The sequence below is a fragment of the Macaca fascicularis genome, chromosome 2 (assembly GCF_037993035.2).
Source record: "Macaca fascicularis isolate 582-1 chromosome 2, T2T-MFA8v1.1".
In the NCBI taxonomy this organism is placed as follows: domain Eukaryota; kingdom Metazoa; phylum Chordata; class Mammalia; order Primates; family Cercopithecidae; genus Macaca; species Macaca fascicularis.
Window position 1 is genome coordinate 2,045,952 of NC_088376.1, and position 23,935 is coordinate 2,069,886.

The following is a 23,935-nucleotide window of genomic DNA, read 5'->3' on the forward strand; positions in this document are numbered from 1 at the left end:
TAATTCCAGCTACTTGGGAGGCTGAGGCAGGAGAATCACTTGAACCTGGGAGGCAGAGGTTGCAGTGAGCTGAAATCGCACCACTGCTCTAGCCTAGGTGACAGAGTGAAGCTCTGTCAAAAAAAAGAGAGAGTTGAGTTTGGGATACATCATGTTGTGACTCTGGGACATACAGTAGTTGATTGACCAGTAGAGAGTTAAAAAAGCAAGTCTGGATCTTCTGGATCTTCTCTTGTGGGAGAGAATGTTGGAGCTAGAGATTAAAATTGGGGAGTTATCAACAGATTGGTAGACACAAAAGACATGGAGTAGAGAATGTGCATACTGGAGAGAAAGAGGCCTGAATCAGGCACCTGGGTTTGTGACAATTTGATCTTTATTTAGCTTTTTCACTGGTGTCATTGTTATTACCATTATGAGAGAATATTTTATTTTTAAAATTATTTTTATTTTTTTAAACACATGGTCACACTGTATCGCACAGGCTGGAGCGCAATGGCGTGATCTTGGCTCACAGCAGCCTCAACCTCCCTGAGCTCAGGTGATCCTCCCACCTCAGCCTCCCAAATAGCTGGGACTACAGGTGCGTGCCACCAGGTCTGGCTAATTTTTAATTTTTTTGTACGTACAGGGTCTCAGTATGTTGCCCAGGCACTCAAGAGGTCTGCCTGCCTTGGCCTCCCAAAATGCCAGGATTACAAGCCCGCGCCTCTGTGCCCGGCCATGAGTGAACATAGTAGAAAGCAGAGACAATGTGCCGGATGTTTGGAGTGAAAAGGACTTGCTCCTGTTCTCTTAGGATGGACAATGCTACACACAATCATAAATCACAGGCTACAGGAGAGGCACCCAATCCTGCAGGACACTTCAACGTTCCAGATTAGAGGGGGAACGAGAGATCAGAGCTGGAGGTCCCTTTTCTGAGCCCCTGAGTGTGGTGGTCCACGCCACTCACTCTGCATGCAGCAGACACTAAATATTTCACCTTCTCTAGACGACAGCAGTTCCTCAAGACCAGGAGCGCTGGGATAATGCATATAAAGCTCTTAGCACAGTGTCTGGCGCCCCTTCGATGATGGTTATATTATCAATTTTCTTATTCCTTTGAATTACTGGCCAGAGCTGGCAGGGAACTTTGCACACATCAGGCACAAAAAACCCGTCCATGCAGTCTATGATCAGGAAGCTCGCGGCACTCTGACAGTCCACGACAAAGCAGTTCCCCTTCTTTCTAACACAGCGAGGGTCCGTAAAGGAGATTATCCACAAGGACTAGCTGAGTGGATAAAAAGACAGACTAGCTGAGTGGCTGACCCTTCCAGACGGCGGGCTGCCCCTCTACACCTGCGCTGCGGTTCTCAAAGTCGGCCTCAGCTTGGTCCTTGGCTGGAAGCTTGTAGAAAAGTTTCTGGGTCAGCGGACCTCACAGGCAAGGGTCCCCTAGCTGGCCACCCCAGCTAGGCACCAAGGCAGGAAAGCCGGGGGGCCCCGTTAGCGTCGCTGGAAAACCATTTAAACATCCCCGCTGCTTGGCCACCAGGCCGGCAGGTGCAGGTGTCGGGCCAGCTCCCCGCAGCCCGCCCATCCCCCGCGCCCCGCGCTGCAGTTCCCTCTGCGCAGCCCGGTCTGAGTGAGCCTGTGCCGAGTCGCCCGGCAGCCCGCTCTCCATGTGACTTCAGTTTCCGTCTGTTCCTTCCGCTGGTGCTAAAATAATCTGATGCCCCACAGAAAGGAGGGAGCCCAGCCCCGCGTTCGGCTGCTCTCGAGGAGGCCGGAGCCCCGGAGAGGATGCGCCCCGCGGAGCCGCCTGCGCCTGCGGGAGCCGTGAGTATTTCCTGCGTGGGGGCGTCCCCGGGGGACTTCTCCAGGTGGGCGAGCTCGAGCGAGGTTGGGCGGTAGGAGGTCAGGTCCGTGGCCGGCAGCTCAGGGCTGAGGAGGAAGCTGTGGCTTGCTGCATCCAGGCGCCGCGCTTCTGTGCTGGGCGTGGGGGCCGCGGCTCTGGGTGGAGGTGGAAATGCCTCCCTCCAGGAGCGCTTAGAGCTGAAAAGCTGGTGCGGTGTAGTGGAAACCACCAGGGCTTCAGACTCAGACGTGGGTTTGAGTCCTGGCTCTGTAGGGAGCATGTGAACAGACAGTGAAGGTTTCCGAGCCTCAGTTTTCTCATCTGCAAAGTGGGAACAGCCGTGCTCCCTCCCTGGACTGGGCGACTGGATATGATGGGACGGCTCTGTGCACACTCAGCATGCTGAGCGCTGGGCTCTCCTTTCCTGTCCCACAACGTGGACTGAGAACCACTGTTTCATAGATGAAGACGCTAAGGCTGGTTAACAGCTACACCTGTTCACAGATTCCGTCCACGTGCCAGGCCTGTCCAAGGCCCTGGGGATACAGCTGTGAAGATGTGCAAAGCCCCTTCCCCCACAGACGGTTTGTCCTTGGGAGATCCACTGGGGCTCTGTGACTTGGATCCTAGCCTAGCCTTAGATCCATGGCTTATCAGAGGGAAACTAAGAGGAGGGCGACTCAGACTGGGAAGCTCGTCGGTGGCCCTCGTGGCCTCTCCATGTGGGCCGGCTTCTGAAGGGGTCAGCACACTTCCCCGGGTACCCAGGAGCTAGACGGAAAGAAGTGAGGAGCCACCGGTGTGGCTTTGTGCTGCCTCTGAGACAAGGCGAACACGTGCCAGTTAGTGGCTGGGACTGGAGGGGGCCAGGTCCGGGTCCTAAGAATGGAACCTCTGGATGGGGCTGGTCGGGGCTGCTGTGCTTCCGGAGGGGCTGAGGGGACCCCACTGGAGGCTTCTTCGTGATGGGTACAGCCTGTTAGGAGTCTGGATGCTAGAAACACTCAGAGTCTGTGGAGCTGGCCCTCCGTGCTTTCCTGTGTGCTCCTTCCCTGCTGGCTGTGACACACAGACTGTTCCTGTGGATGCTGGGGGGTTGCTGGGCTTTACATACGGTGCATATTTATTCTCCTCACACACCCCTCAGGTTTGTATGTGTATGCCTGATAGTTCCTAAAGATTATAGAATCATGGGCCCAGGAAAAAACCTTAACTCCTGCCTTTAGGTTTAAAAAATAATAATAATAACTCAGCTTCACAAAGAGGGAACTTTAAAAAAAAGATTATTTATTTTTAGAGACAGGCTCTTGCTCTGGGGCCCAGACTGGAGTACGGTGGCACGATCACAGATCACTGCAGGCTGAAACTCTTGGGCTCAAATGATCCTCCTGCTTCAGCCACCTGAGTAGCTAGGACAACAGGTGCACGCCGCCATGCCAGCTAACTTAAAAAATTTTTTTTGTAGAGACAGGATCTTGCTATGTTGCCCAGGCTGGTCTCGAACTCCTGGGCTCAAGCAATCCTCCTGCCTTGGCCTCCCAAAGTGCTGGGAGTGTGAGCATGAGTCACCACACCCAGCTTTCATGTAATGAGTACCTTCATGGGAACTTCATGAAAACACATGTAAACATAATCTCTCATAGTTTTAAAATTCATCATCCAAGAGATCCTGCTCTTTGATAAAGAGACATAGCTTGGTAGGCTCCAAAACAGAGAGTACACGCCTAGTATCTTTGTTCTGGGCATCAAGAATACATTGACCTGGCTGGGCGCGGTGGCTCAAGCCTGTAATCCCAGCACTTTGGGAGGCCGAGACGGGCGGATCACGAGGTCAGGAGATCGAGACCATCCTGGCTAACACGGTGAAACCCCGTCTCTATTAAGAAATACAAAAAACTAGCCGGGCGAGGTGGCGGGCGCCTGTAGTCCCAGCTACTCGGGAGGCTGAGGCAGGAGAATGGCGGGAACCCGGGAGGCGGAGCTTGCAGTGAGCTGAGATCCGGCCACTGCACTCCAGCCTGGGTGACAGCGCGAGACTCCATCTCAAAAAAAAAAAAAAAAGAATACATTGACCTTTCTGTCTCTGATCTTGACTCTTTTGGAAGAGAGATGCTAGTACTGATGACAACCTGCATTCTGGCTGCGGTGTCCGTCCACACTGCAAAGTGCGCGCAGACTCTCATACGGACAATGACTGTGCCTCACATCGTGCTCAGGTCCGTTTCAGAGCCTCAGAAGTTAGGGGAGGGTGGACTTCTAACCACGACTGAAAGCACCGTCTGTCTTAGGACATGCTGTGTCTATAACATACTTACAGGTGTCTGCACTCACCGATGCTTGTTGAGGTGTCATTACACATCAGTGACAAACATTTATCATTTTTTTTGCTTTTGGTGGAACTTGTTTATTGTACTCACTTTCCTCCCATACCATTTTTCTTAACTTCATCATGAAACAAATGTCATGTGGTCAGTCTGTCAGTCTGTGATGAGGCTCAGGGCTGGGTTAGGTGACTATTTCTGAAAGCTCAGAGAGGTGAAGGAAAAAGGACATCAGTGCTTGGATCTTATAAGCCTCACATGCAACGATAAACCCGAGTTCAAGGATCAGATTCTTAGACTGGTTTGGCTGCAAATGACAAAAAACCAACTCAAATATGTTTGGAAAAAAGAAAAAAAAAGGATTTATTGTTTCAAATAACTGAAAATTGTATGGGCAATAGTTTCGGGCATGGCTGGGTCCAAATGCTCAAACAGCATTGCCAGGAATCCATCTGTCTCCGTTCCTTAGCTTTGCTTTCCTCTCTGTGGGCCTCATTACCAGGCAAGTCCTGGAGCTGGTGGCAAAGATGGCTGCCTGCAGCTCCAACTATATCCCCACTGGTCTGGCCTCTGAAACAGAAAGAGCAAGTCTGCTTTCCATGAGTTCTAGCAACTGCTCTTGGATTGAGTCTCATGGGCTCGGCTTTTATGATGGGCCTGTGTTAGGAAAATGGAGTTGCTCTCACAGGCCCAGCCTTATTCATAGGCCCCATCCTGGAACCAGAAGTTGGGATCAGACCCCAACATACGCAGACTCTTAAGAAAGGAAGGGGGTTGGTTGCACAACAGTGTGAGTGTACTTAACACTACTGAGTTGGACACCTAAAAACGGTTAAGATGATCACTTTCGGCCAGGCGCGGTGGCTCACCCCTGTAATCCCAGCACTTTGGGAGGCCGAGGCGGGCGGATCACCTGAGGTCAGGAGTTCGAGACCAGCCTGGCCAACATGGTGAAACCCCATCTCTACTAAAAATACAAAAATTAGCCGGGCGTGGTGGTGGCGCCTGTAATCCCAGCCACTCAGGAGGCTGAGGCAGGAGAATCGCTTGAACCTTGGAGGCTGAGGTTGCAGTGAGCCGAGATCACGCCACTGCACTCCAGCCGAAGCGACAAGAGCGAAACTCCGTCTCAAAAAAAAGATAATCGCTTTCATGTTTTGTGTATTTTACTACAATTAAACATTTTCTAAAGAAAAAAAGGAAAGAAAGGGCTGCTTTTCTCAAAGGGGAATTGAGGAGTTGTTACCAGAAGGAGAAATGAATGTGAGTAGGCGAAACCAACCAATTTCCAGAGCAAACGGAGTCAGGTGCTGAGACCAAACCAATGTGCCATTTCTGACTTTAATGCCTGAGGGATTTTAGACTGAACAGCGTGAAGAAAGGAGGAAGTGGAACCTTGTCATGGTCCTCACCCACGAGCTGGGCGTGAGGAGCGGCTGGTACTGGATGGGCTCCATGCGGCCGCAAAGCCTGGTGAGGTCACAGGGACTCCCCTCCTCCAGCCCCAACCCAAAAGGTTGCCTAAGGCAGGTGCTGCGCCATGTGCACCAAACAACTTTCTGCAGCCACCTCCAAGAAAGAGGGATTTCTCCCAGGAGAGAGCACGTAAGGCTCCGTCTTTTCACCTGTCTATTCTCAAGCAGGACCTGAGTATCTGAGGCAGCCCCACACCCACAGTGCCTGGCAGGGGCTCACCCTGGGGTACACATCGTGTTCTCCTAAGCTCATGTCACTCCATTTGAGATATCAACTGGACACGGACTCCTGCTGATCCTCCTACTGTCATTCACTCCTCTCCTGGTCCAGCCCTGATCCCTGAGATTTCTTCTGCCCTTCCAGTGTCTCCCCTCCATGGTCCTCAGACACCAGGGCTGAGCCTTTTCCCTTGGCCCTGCAGGGTCACCCTCCGTGGTCCTCGGACACCAGGGCTGAGCCTTTTCCCTCGGCCCTGCAGGGTCAGTGGGGAGTGGGGCTTTCCCTGCCTGGCCCTGGACCACCTCCTTCAACTTCAGCAAGTTAGTGGCCTCCCGGTCACCAGCCAGCCTGGCGCCCTGAGACCTCCTCACGGGCCTCCCCCAGTGGCCTTTCTCTTGTTCTAGGTCATTGGGCCCTTCCTCAGGTCCTTAAACTGATGCTTCCATTTGGCTTCTCATCTCCTTCCAAATCCCTAGTTTTCTTCTAGGCTCTCTGCCTCCTTTAGAAGGCCTCTGGCAGCTCCCATCTTGCTTCGCCTCCACAGAAGGCCATGGTCCTATGATCTACTCAGGAGCGCTGTTCAGAATATCAGGCACCGTGTGGCACAGCTACTCAGGAGGCTGAGGCAGGAGAATCGCTCGAATCCCAGAGGCGGAGGTTGCAGTGAGCCAAGTTCACGCCACTGCACTCTAGCCTGGGTAACAGAGCGAGACCTTGTCTCAAAAAACAAAAGAGGCCGGGCGCGGTGGCTCAAGCCTGTAATCCCAGCACTTTGGGAGGCCGAGACGGGCGGATCACGAGGTCGGGAGGTCGAGACCATCCTGGCTAACACGGTGAAACCCCGTCTCTACTAAAAAAATACAAAAAACTAGCCGGGCGCGGTGGCGGGCGCCTGTAGTCCCAGCTACTCGGGAGGCTGAGGCAGGACAATGGCGTGAACCCGGGAGGCGGAGCTTGCAGTGAGCTGAGATCCGGCCACTGCACCCCAGCCTGGGTGACAGAGCAAGACTCCGTCTCAAAAAACAAAAACAAAAACAAAAAAAAAAAACAAAAGAAAAGTTAAATCACTTGATATGCATTCTGAAATATTTAGAGGAAAGTATATCAATGACTGCAATGTACTTCAAAATGCACAATGAGGCCGGGCACAGTGGCTCACGCCTGCAATCCCAGCACTTTGGGAGGCCAGGGCAGGCAGATCGCCTGAGGTCAGGAGTTTGAGACCAATCTGGCCAACATGGTGAAACCCCGTCTCTACTAAAAATACAAAAATTAGCCAGGTGTGATGGTGATCTGTGGTGATCTGGTGCCTGTGATCCCAGCTACTCAGGAGGCTGAGGCAGGAGAATCTCTTGAATTCCAGAGGTGAAGGTCGCAGTGAGTGGAGATTGTGCCATTGCACTCCAGCCTGGTGACAGAGTGAGACTCTGTCTCAAAAAAAAAGAAAGAAAGAAATGCAGCGTGGGTGGTGCTGTGTGCCTGTAGCCCCAGCTACTCGGTAGCCTTAGGTGGGAGGACTACTTGAGGAGGAGCTTGCAGCTGTAGTGTGCTACAATCCCGTCTGTGAATAACTACTGCACTCCAGCCTGGGCAACATAGCGAGACCTCTGAAAAAAGAAGAAGAAAGAAAGATGGACAGAAGGATAGATAGATGGATAGTATGTTGTTGGGGAAAAGCTAAATGACTAACAGTACCTAGTAACTGTTCACATTCCTTGTTATAATCATAAAAACCAAATAATAAGAAATTAGAAAACTTCCATTGGAACAGTAACTACCTGAAATACACTGTCACATGAATTACCGGGTTATTGCTCCACTGAACTGTTCGTTTGTGATGAGGAGGTGATACCAGCACTGAGCCTGGCAGGATGAATAAGAGCTTTGTAGGTGAACGAGACCAGCGAAGGAGCCTTTCCCACAGAGGAAAGAGTATGTGGGCATGCGTGATTTAGTCAAGGAGTGCAGGCATCCCAGGGTGGCTGGGGCTTGCGGAATTGAGGTTGAGTTGATGCAGAAGTCACAGACCCGGGTCTGAATTGTGGCTCTAACATTCTCTAGCTCTACGGCCTAAACCTATGTGAGCCTCCGTTGACCAAGTGTGAAATGGGGATGACAACATTTGCCTGCTAGGATTTTTGTGGGAATTATACGTAAAGCACCTGGTACAGCCATGTTCTAAGGTGAGCACTCGGTAAGCGTGAGCTGTCACAGTGAGGAGCCCGGACAGAATCTGGGAGCCATTATGCAGACCTCGAACAGCACTGAGTTGACCTTTGAATTGGCCTCTTGTCAGGAATCCATGTCATTTCATTCTTCAGCTGTACAGGTTCTCAGGGAAACCAAGTAGTCGAGGTGGGGAGATGTATTTTCATTGTTTTTCCACAGTGGCCACTAAGCCGCTGTCATCACCCATAGTTGCGGCCAACAGTCTACCCTGGACTCTGGGTGCTCTTTTCCCCCTGGACATCCCAGGGTCCACACGCTGCAGCTCCCAGGGGTGGGAGAAGGGACGAAAGCTCCTCCTCCTTCACTGTATTTCCTTCAACACCAGCTCGCTGTTTGCACAGAAGAACTCCGCTTTCCCTTTGATTAATGCACCACTTTGTCTCACTATAGAAAGTGTCTGTCCCCCTCCAGCGGGGGAGTGTTCTCCCACAGGCCTTGGAGGACTTGGAGGTGGGGGTCCCCCGCCCACTGAACTGGAGCCCAAAACATTCCCTCACACTGACAAAGCCTTTCATCACACACTGTCTCATTCAGCCTTGACACAACCCCGTGAGGTCAGCAAGGCAAGTGTCGTCCTCCACGGCCACCACCAGAGTGAAGGAGCCAGACTTGGGCCCAGGTCTCCTTCCCCAGCCCAGGGTCCCTTCCTCTACACAGATGCCACCTGCTCCTTCGTGTCGAGAAGGGCGGTGGCAGGTGGTCGCTCCCTCGGAAGTGACCAGCGGGAACAAATTCATGATGCTGAAGGGAAATTAGACGCTACTGCGTTATGCGGCTGAGTGCCCATCAGCAGAGGTTATGTGGGTCTCTCCTATAGAAAGGTGACACCGAGGACCCAGCCCCAGCCACCACCAGCATGCAAGGGCAAGGTGTCACCTCCCAGTGGGGGCAGGTTTGCATTCGTTAAGACCTGTGGCCAGATGCAGCCTGTGAGCATGGAACAGGACAAGGGGAACTGCCCTCTGCTGGCCCTACCAGGCCGATGCCGACCACATGGGGAAGCCAGTTGGCTTATTGGTGGCCCTGAGGAAATGAGGGCTGAGCAGGGAGGTGCTCAAGACCGGCTCCTCACACTGGCTGTCTGGAGTCGCTGTGGGAAGGTCCCAAGGGAAGAAGGGTTGCTGTGGCCCCTAAATCCCCCTCCAGGTGGAGGCAGAGCCTCATGCATTCCCAGAGCGTCCCTTGTCACAAGCCCCAGTAGAGCCCAGGCTGACCAGGAGTGTGAGGCTCGGGTGGGAACCAGAGATCTGCGTTTAACCAGTGCTGGGAACCATGGGACTGCCTTCCCCGAGCCACCGTGCGCCTCTCATTTCACCTCTCTGGCCTGCATATTCTTTTAGCAAACTTGGGGATTGTACTACACATTCTGCTTTACACTTTCCATTCCTTGATATTATTTTATTATGAACATCTTTCTGCGTCAATCAATATATTGCTACCAAAGCATTTGTTATCACACCACGTCATTCCTGTCGTGTAGTTTCATCATAAGTGATTCAGCCAGTGCTCCCATTATTGGACTTTTCATGGTTTCCACTTTGTTATTATTATTACTAATGTTACAATGAATACTCCTTTTTTTTTTTTTTTTTTGAGACGGAGTCTCGCTCTGCCGCCCAGGCTGGAGTGCAGTGGCCGGATCTCAGCTCACTGCAAGCTCCGCCTCCCGGGTTCCCGCCATTCTCCTGCCTCAGCCTCCCGAGTAGCTGGGACTACAGGCGCCGCCACCTCGCCCGGCTAGTTTTTTGTATTTTTTAAAGTAGAGACGGGGTTTCACCGTGTCAGCCAGGATGGTCTCGATCTCCTGACCTCGTGATCCGCCCGTCTCGGCCTCCCAAAGTGCTGGGATTACAGGCTTGAGCCACCGCGCCCGGCCTGAATACTCCTTTTAAAATATTTTTATGTACATTGTATTTCCTTAGGATAAATTCCTAGACATTGAATCAAAGAGAATCCACACTTTTAAGGTCTTTGATAAATTGTGCTAAATTGTCCTTCAGAAAAAGCGTGCCAATTTTCTGTTCTACCTGCAGGCAGGGTGTGAGACAGTTCTTGGGGGGGAAAAAAATTCAAAACCTTTGTATTGCCTATATTTTAACAAATTCATTATTAAGAGAAAGCTAGAGAAGCAAATCACAAGCTCTAATTCACACATCACAATTCTAAATGTTTGCTGTTCCAGTCCTCAATTTCAGGTTCTTGTTAACGCATCCACCATTTGAATATTCACTTTTTCAAAATACAGGAATGTATTAATTTACCAAAGATCACAATCGGTTTTTTTCTTTTTTATTTTTTGAGATGGGCTCCTACTTCGTTGCCCAGGCTGCAGTGCAATGGCAGGGTCTCGGCTCACGGAAACCTCCGCCTCCCCGATTCAAGTGATTCTCTTGGCTCAGCCTCCCGAGTAGCTGGAATTACAGGTGCCTGCCACTATGCCCGGCTAAGTTTTGTATTTTCAGTAGGGACAGGGTTTCACCATGTTGGCCAGGCTGATCTCAAACTCCTGACCTCAGGTGATCCACCCACCTCGGCCTCCCAAAGTGCTGGGATTACAAGCGTGAGCCACCGCGCCCAGCCACCTGGCTAATTTTTGTATTTTTAGTAGACACGGGATTTCTCTATGTTGGCCAGGCTGGTCTCGAACCCCTGATCTCAGGTAATCCACCCACCTCGGACTCCCAAAGTGCTGGGATTACAGGTGTGAGCCACTGTGCCCAGCCTGTGTTTCCATTTTTAACATGACAAATGTTTCCTAAGCACCTTTCTGAGAAGAGTGTTTGAAAAAGATACGTTAGTAATTCCTGAAAATATGGGAACAAAGATTACCATAATTTTACCTCTGTTTTCAGGAACATTTATTTCATTTTCCTTGTTTTTAAATGTGAGTACTTTAAAACTTACAGAAAAGTTTACAAGAAAGTACAATGCTAAATTTACTGAGTAGTAATATTTTGCTTTACCATCTCTATTGAGCCATACGAAGGTAGGTTACATAAATTACGGACACCATGAAAGTGCCCTGTAAGTGCTTCAGCCTCCCAAAGTGCTGGGATTACAGGCTTGAGCCACCGCACCTGGTCGCAAAGAAACATAATTTCTAAAACAAAGGAGACTCTTCGCAGCGGCTGCAGGTTCTTCTTCCTCACTGTCAGTGTTCTCTTGTTGCAGAATACAACCTCCATTCATGTTGTTTTTATGAATGAATCTTTTTACCACTTTGTTGCTATGACCAGGTCTGGAGGCTGAAAACCATGTTGTCTTCTCTGCCTAAAAAGCAACACCACATCTTCATAGACAAGGTTGGTTATGGAGTAGACTCACGGCATTCCATAACTAGTTAGAATGCAGCAGTGTTCCACATGGGCCAAACCTTGTCAAGACAGGAGCAACAGGCAACTCAGGGTCCCGGAACACTCACCAGCTGGCAGCCCCTCGGGAAGCTCCCGGGCTTTCCACCCGTTCCGGGATGCTGGGCACGTGCTGGCTTAGATGCCCTCACAGCTGCAGGCGCTGTGGCGTGGCCCTCAGCCCTGAGGATGTGTGGGGGGAGAGGAAGCAAGTCCTGTACTCGCAGGGGATGAGTCATGGAATTTCGCAGGGAGATACGGCAAGCCGATTGTTTACCTTGGACTCTGCAGTGCTATGGCTCTGAGGAAGCTCTCTGCAGCTACACACTCTAGGAAGTGGGTTTCTCAACCTCAGTGGTCAGTATTTTGAAAGCCTTTTATTTCTTTACAGTCATTACATCTAATTTAGCACTGGGTCATGGCCATTCTCACATGATTGTATCAGGCAAGGTCCAACCAGGAAACAGAAACTGCCCAGATTATTTAAAACAGAGGATATTGAATGCAAGAAAGTGGCAACACATGATGGAAGAGGCTGAGAAGGCGAATCAGCAAATACCCAGTCAACACAGCGACGAGCAGCTTCAGGAAGCTTCTTATCCTCACCCTAACTCGGTAGGGTGAGGATGAGAGGAGGAGGTAGGCCAGGCACCGCGGCTCACGCCTGCAATCTCAGCACTTTGGGAGGTCAAGGCTGGTGGATCACCTGAGGTCATGAGTTCAAGACCAGCCTGGCCATCAAGGTGAAACCTCATCTCTACTGAAAATACAAAAATTAGCCAGGCGTGGTGGCGCGCGCCTGTAATCCCAGCTACTCGGGAGGCTGAGGCAGGAGAATGGCGTGAACCGGGGAGGCGGAGGTTGCAGTGAGGCGGGATGGCAACATTGTACTCCAACCTGGGCAACAAGAACAAAACTCTGTCTCAAAAACACAAAAAACAAAAAGAGGAGGAGGTGGTGTCACCAGAGCCTGGGGTCAGCGGAAGAAACTCTAGGAGTCTCTGTCCAAGGCAGAGAGGAAGGGAGAGAAATACTCTGGACTCTTTCTGCCCTCTGCTCTCTGACCTCCAGGAGTGGCTTCCGTTGACTAAACCGCTGGAGGCCAGGTGACAGCCGCGTTCGAGATTCAGAGCCTTCAGAAGTCAGAGCCCTGCCACACCGAGGGCAGCAGGGAAGGGGAAGGCATGGCTCTGGGGACAAACTGCAGTGAGCCAGCACAGTCGTCTGTGCCCAAAGTTAGCCTTGCTCTGCAATTTATGAATGTAGTTTTTGATTGAACCTTCCTGCATACCTTTTACACATCTGGTTGGTGTAATTCATCCTTCCAGCCACATTACTCAGGCCTTTATTTTAGACTTTGTGGAGCTGCTGAATTACCTTGGAGATTACACAGGAACAACCAGCACTCAGTCAAGTCACTGGTGTTTGAAACTCACAAGTCGTAATTAATAATTGTGTTACTACCTTTACAGCTACGAAGCCCTTTCACATACATGAGACTGGTTTATTCTCATGCAACTCTGGAATAGTTATCGTTACTCCCATTTTGTAGATGGATTCTCCGAGTCTTGGAGACTTTGAATTCCTGAAGGACAAATAACAAACAACAGAGGCGGAATTCAAACTCTAGTCTGCTTGGTTCCAAATTCCCTGATCTTCCCATGATATCCTGTGCTTCCTGCCAGAAGGAGCTACCCAGGGCCACAGCAAGAGTTTTTCTGGGCCAGTTGGCTGAGTTTAGGAGGAAGGAGAGGATATGTTTTAAACTTGCAAAATTCTAGATGACCCATAAATTAAAATGCCGTTGCTGAGTGTGACGCGAGGCCTGTCTTGCCTTCCAGTCTGAAGGTTACCTCCTCACTGAAGGACCTGCACTCTTGCCCCTTACACATCTAGATTCAGTTCTTCAATATACAGGGCTGGCTGTTCTAGAAAGATCGGAGTCGCAGCAGTGGGTGCCACCCCACACCTGACAGAGGCAGGCAGGGAGGAAGGGAGGGTTCTTACCTCCCCATCTCCCTCAGTAAAATTCAGGATGCCCAGTGAAATTTGAATGTCAGATAGACAATTTGTTGGTATAAGGATGTATCTAGCATTGAAATGATGCCTTGTAATTTACTAAATCTGAAACTATGCAACCTCATCTCATGGTGGGCCGTGATGTGATCCCAGGTTTCAGGGGCGTGGGGGCGGGGAAGGGTGATGGGGGATTCTGAGGTCAGGAACCCATACAGCTCTACTTTTGCCCTCTCTCCCCTGTGCCGGCCACAGGGTAGTGATTCCTGTGTGGGTGCAGAGGCAGAAGTGGGTCTGGAAGGGGATTCCCAGTGTCTGGCAAGTTCTGGTGAATTCCGCATTGGAGGTTCTCTCTGTAGTAAGGGGAGTTGGCCTGGCCTGAAGTGAAAGCTGGCTTACCCGGTTTCATTTGGCTCTTCAGTTAGTCTGTTTGCACTGGTGGGCATTCAAATCTGATCAAGAAGGTAAAATGAGCCTTCAGGATCCCTAAATACATGTGAAGAAAGGAAAGAGGAGGCCCCTGAGTGGCTGGAGCGAGCAGGTGGGATGAGCTGGTGCCGCTGGCCCAGGAGAAGATGGGAGGGCACACACTGGGCCTCAGGTGGGTGTCAAGGAAGGGGACAGACGGAATGCTGGGGCCGGCTCTTGCTGCTGGGTCTGCAGAATGCAGAGCTGGGGGCCCGCACCAGGCGTCAGGTCCCCAGCAGGGCAGCAGTGAGTGCAGCCTCACTGCTGGGAGCGTCTGCCCTGCTCACTCATCAGAGCTCAGGGAGCTCGGGCGCTGCTCTCAGCCCTGCCGCTAAGGCCATCCACAACCTCCAGTAGTGTCTCCGGGCCTTTGTTCACCTGGCAAATGCGATGAGTATATTGCGTTTCCTTTTTGGCTCCTCTTAGTTCTGAATCTCTGCTGGTGTGTGTATACCTTCAAGCCTCCTCATTACCACTGTTCTGTGTGCACCGGCCAGACAAGAGGGCTGGCAACCTCGTTTCGTTAACTGTCTTTATTCTATCCAAAGTTTTCTTCTTCATTTTCCTCTCCATTTTTCCCCCTGTCCAGGCAAAACATCAAACCTCTTTTTCCAAAGGGTCATAGTGAAATGAGTTAACCGAAGAGGTCAGCCTCACATCAGCTGCTGAGTAGTAACTCTGTGGGACAGGGGCTCCAATCCGTTTCCAGTCTCAGTCCACTCTCCGATTGTTCATTCACTCACTCAGCAAGGACTTCCTGAGCTCACGGGATGCCTCAGGCCGATCGGAGCTGGAGGCAGGAACACTTCAGCAGAATTACGAAATATGGGAAACTCCAGGTGACCGGAGGCCTGGTTACTCAAGCCTTATGCTTCTCCCTTCTGTGCTGGACTCAGTGAAGTTTAGTGTTCAGCCACCCGTCCATCAAAGGGTAGAGGCAAAATGAAATTGAGTCCTTGTCAACAGTTTCAGTGAACGGCTGGAAGTCTTGGCTACATGGAGGTATTTGAGTAGCCCGTGGGCTGCACCTCTGTGGAGCTGTGAGCTCCGTCGAGCTCCAAGACCACATAGAACTGGAACTGGCTCCTTCTCCCGAGAATACAAACAACCCCCCGGGATGTCCTTCTCTGACTTGCTTCTTCCCTGCTCTCCGTCCACAGGGCTGCCCTTGAGATGGAGTTGCTGCCCCTTTGGCTCTGCCTGGGTTTTCACTTCTTGACAGTGGACTGGAGGGACAGAAGTGTAACGGCCACAGCAGCTTCCCAACGGGGCTGTAAGTTGGTGAGTTTTCCCTTGAACCCTGATCTGTCAGTTGCTCCTGTCCTGACAAAGCTTGGTCCATTCAGAAAAAGCTGACGGATTGTCCATCGGGAAGGGCAGAGAATGAAGGAGCCTGAATCACTCTGTGCCTGCCTAGCACAGTGCCATGTGCAGCTGCCCGTTAACCACAGGAGTTTAAGCTGCTGCCTGGGAGACAGTCCCTGCCCCACCCTTCTCACACCTGCTGAGGATAGGAGGCATCCGGGACCAGCCTTGGGCAGCCTTCCAGAACAAGAACAACTTGTTAAAAATCTGGATGATTCAGGCCGGGCACGGTGGCTCACGCCTGTAATCCCAGCACTTTGGGAGGCTGAGGCAGGCAGATCAATTGAGCCCAGGAGTTCAAGACCAGTCTGGGCAACATGGCGGAACCACATCTCTACAAAATACAAGAATCAGTCAGGTGTGGTGGCACACGCCTATAGTCCCAGCTACTTGGGAGGCTGAGATGTGAGGATGGCTTGAGCCCGGGAAGTGGAGGTTGCAGTGAGCTGAAATCATGCCTCTGCACTCCAACCTAGGTGATGGAGCAAGACCTTGTCTTTAAAAAAAGAAAAGAAAAGAAAAATTCTGGGCGCGGTGGCTCATGCCTGTCATCCCAGCACTTTGGGAGGCCAAGGCGGTGGATCACCTGAGCTCAGGAGTTCGAGACCCGCCTGGCCAACATGGTGAAACCCTGTCTCTACTAAATTAGCTGGGCGTGGTGGTGCATGCCTGTAATCCCAGCTACTCAGGCGGCTGAGGCAGAGAATCGCTTGAACCCAGGTGGCGGAGGTTGCCATGAGCCGAGATCACACCACTGCACTCCATCCTGGGTGACAGAGTGAGACTCTGTCTCAAAAAAAGAAAAAAACAAACAAAACAAAAAACTGAATGATTGAGCTGCACTGATGGTATGAGAATATCTGGGTGAGGTGCATGAAGGCTGGAGAAGCCCGCCTCAGAGTTTGTGGACGGGTTGACAGCTAAGGCTTACATAGCTGTAGGGAGGGTTTGCTGCCATGTTGTACCACAGAGCAGCAGCCTGGACCATGCTCGGGCTAAGAAGACCCACAGAGTGGATACCCAAGCCTTTACGGGTGCCTTCTCTAGGGCTTTCAGCCTATATGTGAAAATAGACTTGGGTCAAAATTGAGAAATTCCTAGTAATTGTCTCCTTCACCTATATAACAATGATATCAAAAATCTGCTTGAGAAACACATATTTAGGCCAGGTGCGGTGGCTCACGCCTGTCATCCCAGCACTTTGGGAGGCCGAGGTGGGCAGATCACGAGGTCAAGAGGTCAAGACCAGCCTGGCCAACACAGTAAAACCCCGTCTCTACTAAAAATGCAAAAATTACCCAGGTATGGTGGCATGTGCGTATAGTCCCAGCTGCTTGGGAGGCTGCTGAGGAAGATCGCTTGAACCTGGGAGGCAGAGGTTGCAGTGAGCTGACATCATGCCACTGTACTCCAGCCTGGGTGACACAGTGATACTCTGTCTCAAAAAAAGAAAGAAAGAAAGAAACACATATTTCTTTTTTTTTTTTTTTTTGAGACGGAGTCTCACTCTGTCGCCCAGGCTAGAGTGCAGTGGCCGGATCTCAGCTCACTGCAATCTCCGCCTCCCGGGTTTACGCCATTCTCCTGCCTCAGCCTCCCGAGTAGCTGGGACTACAGGCGCCCACCACCTCGCCCGGCTAGTTTTTTGTATTTTTTAGTAGAGAGGGGGTTTCACCGTGTTAGCCAGGATGGTCTCGATCTCCTGACCTCGTGATCCACCCATCTCGGCCTCCCAAAGTGCTGGGATTACAGGCTTGAGCCACTGCTCTCGGCCGAAACACATATTTCATAAACATTTCTTGAACCATATTATATACTAGGCACTGGGAAGACAAATTGGATGTCAGGGCTAACACATTCAAATATGTATTCTTAAAGCAGATTAATCTTTAACACCCAACTGTCATGGTTTTTAACCTCTTTTAGTAGTAACCTATAACCACTGTGCTAGAGTATATTCCAGTATGACATAGGAGTTACGAGCTAGACTGGCCCAGTTTAAAACCCAGCCCCACCCTTAGCTAGTGACATTGGGGCCCTCTAGGCCATAGTTTCTCCATCTGTAGAATATATACGTAATAATAATATCTACCAATAACATCATGCTGTGTTGATTGATGATTAAATGAGTTAATACATGTAAAGCACTCAGGAGAGTGCCTGGTAGATAGTAAGTGCTATGCGTTTATCCATTATCACTCATATTATTATTAATCTCTGCTATGTTTGACCTCCAGCATTCTCTTACAGAGGCAATAAAGGATTAACTGCACAGTAGTTATTCAGGGGTTCCCAGGCACAGGAAGAGGAGAGATAAATGAATAGCCTTTCAGAGTTCAGGCTAGACCCTCTGCTTGGCACTGTCTGGCCCAGTGGGCAGGAGTAGAGAATTGGCTGCCAGGGAGCCCAAAGAGTGGGTTTCCTGCAGCTGTTCCGAGTTGAGGACTGAGAATTGGAGAGTCTGGGTGCCCTTCACTCGCCCTCATCACAGCATCTATTTGACCTCATTAGAAAGTAAACGTTGGGGCCGGGCGCGGTGGCTCAAGCCTGTAATCCCAGCACTTTGGGAGGCCGAGACGGGCGGATCACGAGGCCAGGAGATCGAGAGACGATCCCAGCTAACACGGTGAAACCCCGTCTCTACTAAAAAATACAAAAAAACTAGCCGGGCGAGGTGGCGGGCGCCTGTAGTCCCAGCTACTCGGGAGGCTGAGGCAGGAGAATGGCGTAAACCCGGGAGGCGGAGCTTGCAGTGAGCTGAGATCCGGCCACTGCACTCCAGCCTGGGTGACAGAGCAAGACTCCGTCTCAAAAAAAAAAAAAAAAAAAAAAGAAAGTAAACGTTGGCCAGGTGTGGTGGCTCACACCTGTAATCCTAGCACTTTGGGAGGCTGAAGCAGGCGGATCACCTGAGGTCAGGAGTTTGAGACCAGCCTGACCAACATGGTGAAATCCTGTCTCTACTATAAATACAAAAATTAGCCAGGCGTGGTGGCAGGCGCCTGTGATCTCAGCTACTTGGGAGGCTGAGGCAGGAGAATCGCTTGAACCAGGGAGGCCGAGGTTGCAGTGAGCTGAGATCACACCACTGCACTCCAGCCTGAGCAAGAGGGCAAGACTCCGTCTCAAAAAAGAAAGAAAAAAGAAAGAAAGTGGACATGGTAAGCTTTTCTGGGATGGCCATGTGGTCCTTCTACATCACTTCAGTGGGGCCACTGGGAGTTGCAGAGGTGTGACCCCCAACTGCAGCAGCTGTGGAGAAACAGCGTCCCACAGCGTGAAGAAAGCCCCTGACATTCTCCAGTGAGTCCCCACACAGGGAGGAGAGCAACACTCACTCACATAAAGACACACACCTGGCCGGGCACGGTGGCTCACGCCGGTAATCCTAGCACTTGGGGAGGCCAAGGCGGGTGGATCACCTGAGGTCAGGGGTTTGAAACCAACCTGGCCAACATGGCAAAACCCTGCCTCTACTAAAAATGCAAAATTAGCCTGGCATGGTGGTGGGCATCTGTAATCCCAGCTACTTGGTAGGCTAAGGCTGGAGAATCGCTTGAACCCGGGGGGCAGAGGTTGCAGTGAGCCGAGATGGCACCACTGCACTCCAGCCTGGACGACAAGAGTGAGACTCTGTCTCAGAAAAAAAAAAAAAAGTAAATTCTCTTCCAGAGTAATTTGTAATTATAATGCAATCCCAATCAAAATACCAAAGAGGGAGGGGGGATGTGGAAAGACCTTGGCAAATCCATTCGAATGTTCATCTGGAAATTAGAGAAACCCAAATGCTCAGCAGTAGGAAATGACTTAATTAGATCATCCTAATAATTAGAGCTAACATTCATGAAGCACAGTAAATGTGTTTCACGTAAACAGTTGCACTTGATCCTGAAAAAAAAAAACCCTATGAGAAAATTACGAGTATAATTTCGGTTTTACAGGCAGGGTAATGGAGGTCTTTTTTGGTTCTGTAACCATCCAAAGGTCACCCATTTGATCAAAAGCAGAGCCATGGAGCATTGGCCCTGGAACTCCTGCTCTCAACCATTGTGCTGTTCAAGAAGTGAATGCATATGCTTCCTAAAAGGATCATGATCAAATGTATTTGTACTGCCAAGGCAGTAAGTCTGTCGTATGTTATTGACCAGGAGAAAAATAGGTTACTGAACAGTTTGCAGAGTATGGTTTTATTTTTGTTTTTAGACAAAGGTAGGTAATATCTTAGGAAAGATCCAGAAAAACATGGAACAGAAGGTGACTGGTATTTCTCTGAGAGAGGGGCTGAGGTGATGGAAGAGTTTAGCTTTCCATATGTCAATGCAGTATCCATGTTTAATTACTGGAAGGTTTTCTTTTAATTATCAGATAAAGAACCCGAGGCTCCAAGAAGTTCCATGCTAGTGGTGGTAGAGCCGAGACTCAGACGTGAGTCTGTCCTCCAAACCTGTGCTTCTTCCTCTCTCGGGATGTTTCTCCTGTTGCCGCACTTGCCCTCTGGGACTGAGCCCACAACTGCAGGCAACCACTGCGCTCGTGTTACTGATGAACGTGCACAAAAGAATGTCGTTGCTCCTCTGTCTTACCACTGAAAACTTTTTTCTGGCCGGGCGCAGTGGCTCACGCCTGTAATCCCAGCCCTTTTGGGAGGCCGAGGCGGGCGGATCACCTGAGGTCAGGAGTTCGAGACCAACCTGACCAACATGGTGAAACCCCATCTCTACTAAAAATACAAAAGAAGTTAGCTGGGCATGGTGACGTGTGTGCCTGTAATCCCAGCTACTTGGGAGGCTGAGACAGGAGAATTGCTCGAACCCAGGAGGTGGAGGTTGCAGTGAGGTGAGATCGTGCCATTGCACTCCAGCCTGGGTGACAGGGCAAGACTTCATCTCAAAAAACAAAAACAAAAAAACCATTTTTGTCCTAGACACTTAAATGACATCCTATGGCTGATTGTTGGTTTTGCCAATTTTGCAAAACATGGGGCTGAATTACAGTATCCTGGCATGTGTGCTTTCCGCAGTGTGACCTGGGCGGCCTCGTGCCTCCCGCCTCCTTATTCTGCACAATCAGAGTAGAGCCCTGTTCAGCAAAAGCACTGGACTGGGCATTCAGAGCCCTGGGCTCCAGTCCCAGCACTGCCCCGGCTCTTCGCTTCTCCACTGCAGTCCCACTTTACTTCCCTGTACAATTCAGGATGGTGAAAGCTCTCAAGTCCTTTTTTTTTTTTTTTTTTTTTTTTGAGATGGAGTCTCACTCTGTCGCCCAGGCTGGAGTACAATGGCATGATCTCGGCTCACTGCAATCTCCGCCTCCTGGGTTCAAGCAATTCTCTGCCTCAGCCTCCCAAGTAGCTGGGATTACAGGTGTCCACCACCACGCCCAGCTAGTTTTTTGTATTTCCTGTAGAGACAGGATTTCACCATGTTGGCCAGGCTGGTTTCGAACTCCTGACCTCAAGGGATCCACCCGCCTCGGCCTCCCAAAGTGCTAGGATTACAGGCACGAGCCACTGTGCCTGGCCTTTTCTATCCTATTTTGAAAATGAACATCCCTAGAGCCATCCCCAGCAGTTGCAGGGACAGTCTGATAAGTGAACTAAGTTTCTGGGCATAAATGCCTGCCTCTGGGCCTCCTCCCTGCTGACCAGTGTGGTTTTGGCCGCAGGTGGGTGGAGACACTGACTGCCGAGGGCAGAGCCTTGCTTCGGTGCCCAGCAGCCTCCCGCCCCACGCCCGGACGCTCATCCTGGATGCCAACCCTCTCAAGGCCCTGTGGAATCACTCCCTCCAGCCTTACCCTCTCCTGGAGAGCCTCAGTCTGCACAGCTGCCACCTGGAACGCATCAGCCGCGGCGCCTTCCAGGAGCAAGGCCACCTGCGCAGCCTGGTCCTGGGGGACAACTGCCTTTCAGAGAACTACAAAGAGACGGCAGCGGCACTCCACACCCTGCCAGGCCTGCAGACGCTGGACTTGTCGGGAAACTCCCTGACGGAGGACATGGCGGCCCTCATGCTCCAGAACCTCTCCTCGCTGCAGTCCGTGTCCCTGGCGAGGAACACCATCATGCGGCTGGATGACTCCGTCTTCGAGGGCCTGGAGCGTCTCCGGGAGCTGGATTTGCAGAGGAACTACATCTTTGAGATTGAGGGAGGTGCTTTTGACAGCCTGACTGAGCTGAGACACCTCAACCTGGCCTACAACAACCTCCCCTGCATTGTGGACTTCGGGCTCACACAGCTGCGGTCTCTCAACGTCAGCTACAATGTCCTGGAGTGGTTCCTCGCGGCCGGGGGAGAGGCTGCGTTTGAGCTGGAGACGCTGGACCTGTCTCACAACCAGCTGTTGTTTTTCCCGCTGCTGCCGCAGTACAGCAAGTTGCATACCCTCCTGCTGCGTGACAACAACATGGGCTTCTACAGGGACCTGTACAACACCTCGTCGCCAAGGGAGATGGTGGCCCAGTTCCTCCTTGTGGACGGCAATGTGACCAACATCACCACCGTCAACCTCTGGGAAGAATTTTCCTCCAGCGACCTCGCAGATCTCCGCTTCCTGGACATGAGCCAGAACCAGTTCCAGTACCTGCCAGATGGCTTCCTGAGGAAAATGCCTTCCCTCTCCCACCTGAACCTCAACCAGAATTGCCTGATGACGCTTCACATTCGGGAGCACGAGCCCCCTGGAGCGCTCACCGAGCTGGACCTGAGCCACAACCAGCTGTCGGAGCTGCACCTGACTCCAGGGCTGGCCAGCTGCCTGGGCAGCCTGCGCTTGTTCAACCTGAGCTCCAACCAGCTCCTGGGCGTCCCCCCTGGCCTCTTCGCCAACGCCAGGAACATCACTACACTTGACATGAGCCACAATCAGATCTCACTTTGTCCCCTGCCAGCTGCCTCGGACCGGGTGGGCCCCCCTAGCTGTGTGGATTTCAGGAATATGGCATCTTTAAGGAGCCTCTCTCTGGAGGGCTGTGGGCTGGGGGCATTGCCAGACTGCCCATTCCAAGGGACCTCCCTCACCTCCTTAGACCTCTCAAGCAACTGGGGGGTTCTGAATGGGAGCCTCGCCCCACTCCGGGACGTTGCCCCCATGTTACAGGTCCTGTCTCTCAGGAACATGGGCCTCCACTCCAACTTTATGGCGCTGGACTTCTCCGGGTTTGGGAATCTGAGGGACTTAGACCTGTCGGGAAATTGCTTGACCACCTTCCCAAGGTTTGGGGGCAGCCTGGCCCTGGAGACCCTGGATCTCCGTAGAAACTCGCTCACAGCCCTTCCCCAGAAGGCTGTGTCTGAGCAGCTCTCGAGAGGTCTGCGGACCATCTACCTCAGTCAGAATCCGTATGACTGCTGTGGGGTGGACGGCTGGGGGGCCCTGCAGCAGGGGCAGACGGTGGCCGACTGGGCCACGGTCACTTGTAACCTCTCCTCCAAGATCATCCGCCTGGCGGAGCTGCCCGGGGGTGTGCCTCGGGACTGTAAGTGGGAGCGGCTGGACCTGGGCCTGCTCTACCTGGTGCTCATCCTCCCCAGCTGCCTCACCCTGCTGGTGGCCTGCACCCTCATCGTCCTCACTTTTAAGAAGCCTCTGCTTCAGGTCATCAAGAGCCGCTGCCACTGGTCCTCTGTTTACTGACCTGCCTGTGTGCCAAGACTCGAAACTTGGTCCGCACACAACAGGACATTTTCTCTTTTCTCTGCCAGCTTTCAAGATGGGATGCAGAGGCCAAGTCTGACGAATTGAAGTTTCAATTAAAATTTAAAATGTTTCCATTCCTCATCTCCACTCCCCACCGCCCACCCAAGTTCTTTTTCCATCATTATAATTCATCCTCATTATCGTGGTAAAATATTTATTAGGTAACATTTTATAGAAATAAAAGGCAACATGTCTCATAAATATTTTTTAAATTAAATGCAGCTTGTGTGTATTTGTTTCATGTTCCTTTGTGGTTTCCCTTGGATTATTTTTTAATGTCCTCCCCTTGGTGACCTCCACAGAGCCGAAAAGGTTGCAATTCAATGCAACCTACTGGAAAAAACTCCAAGAGTGCGTGCTGGAGATGGTGAGTCAGTGCCCTGGGGATGCAGCAAGGCAAGGATTCCATAGCACAATAACAACAACAACAACAAAGAATTTCAAACACAGCCGGAGGGTCTGACGTAAGATGGTAAGATGTGGCCTCTCACCTGCTGTGTGACCGGCCACTGCCGTCAGAACAGGCCTGCGATCCCAGCACTTTGGGAGGCGGAGGTGGGTGGATCATCTGAGGTCAAGAGTTCAAGACCAGCTTGGCCAACGTGGTGAAATCCCCTCTCTATTACAAATAACAAAAATTAGCCGGGCGTGGTGGCCGTGCCTGTAATCCCATCTACTCGGGAGGCTGAGACAGGAGAATTGCTTGAACCCAGGAGGCAGAGGTTGCAGTGAACCAAGATCACACCACTGCACTCCAGCCTGGGCGATGGAGCGAGACTCTGTCTCAAAAATAAATAAATAAATAAATAAATAAATAAATAAAATAATGGACCTCTAGCTGGGCCCTCTCCAGGTGCCCTGGCTTCATACCCAAAGTCTCTGGCAGATAGACATGACTCTTCCGTGGAGAAACTAAGAGAGTAATAACTGGCCCCGAGTTTATCCAGTCA

The 23,935-nt window shown here is 51.3% G+C and overlaps 1 protein-coding gene and 1 pseudogene across 1 annotated transcript; both read left to right on the forward strand.

Annotated features, from left to right (window-relative positions):
* Positions 1-1,724: 1,724 nt before the first annotated feature.
* NRROS (negative regulator of reactive oxygen species) lies at positions 1,725-23,202 on the forward strand. The gene is made up of 3 exons (XM_005545286.4): positions 1,725-1,824; positions 15,083-15,203; positions 20,952-23,202. Exons 2-3 carry the CDS (start codon positions 15,096-15,098, stop codon positions 22,920-22,922), a joined length of 2,079 nt encoding a protein of 692 aa, XP_005545343.2. The 5' UTR covers positions 1,725-1,824; positions 15,083-15,095; the 3' UTR covers positions 22,923-23,202.
* LOC135969581 (uncharacterized) lies at positions 2,061-4,582 on the forward strand (annotated as a pseudogene).
* Positions 23,203-23,935: the final 733 nt, after the last annotated feature.

Excerpts from the sequence above, each read along its gene's own strand:
- NRROS (XM_005545286.4), top strand. The coding sequence starts at position 15,096 with ATGGAGTTGCTGCCCCTTTGGCTCTGCCTGGGTTTTCACTTCTTGACA. Across the intron at positions 15,204-20,951 it reads CCCAACGGGGCTGTAAGTTG|GTGGGTGGAGACACTGACTG; the intron begins GTGAGTTTTCCC and ends TTTTGGCCGCAG.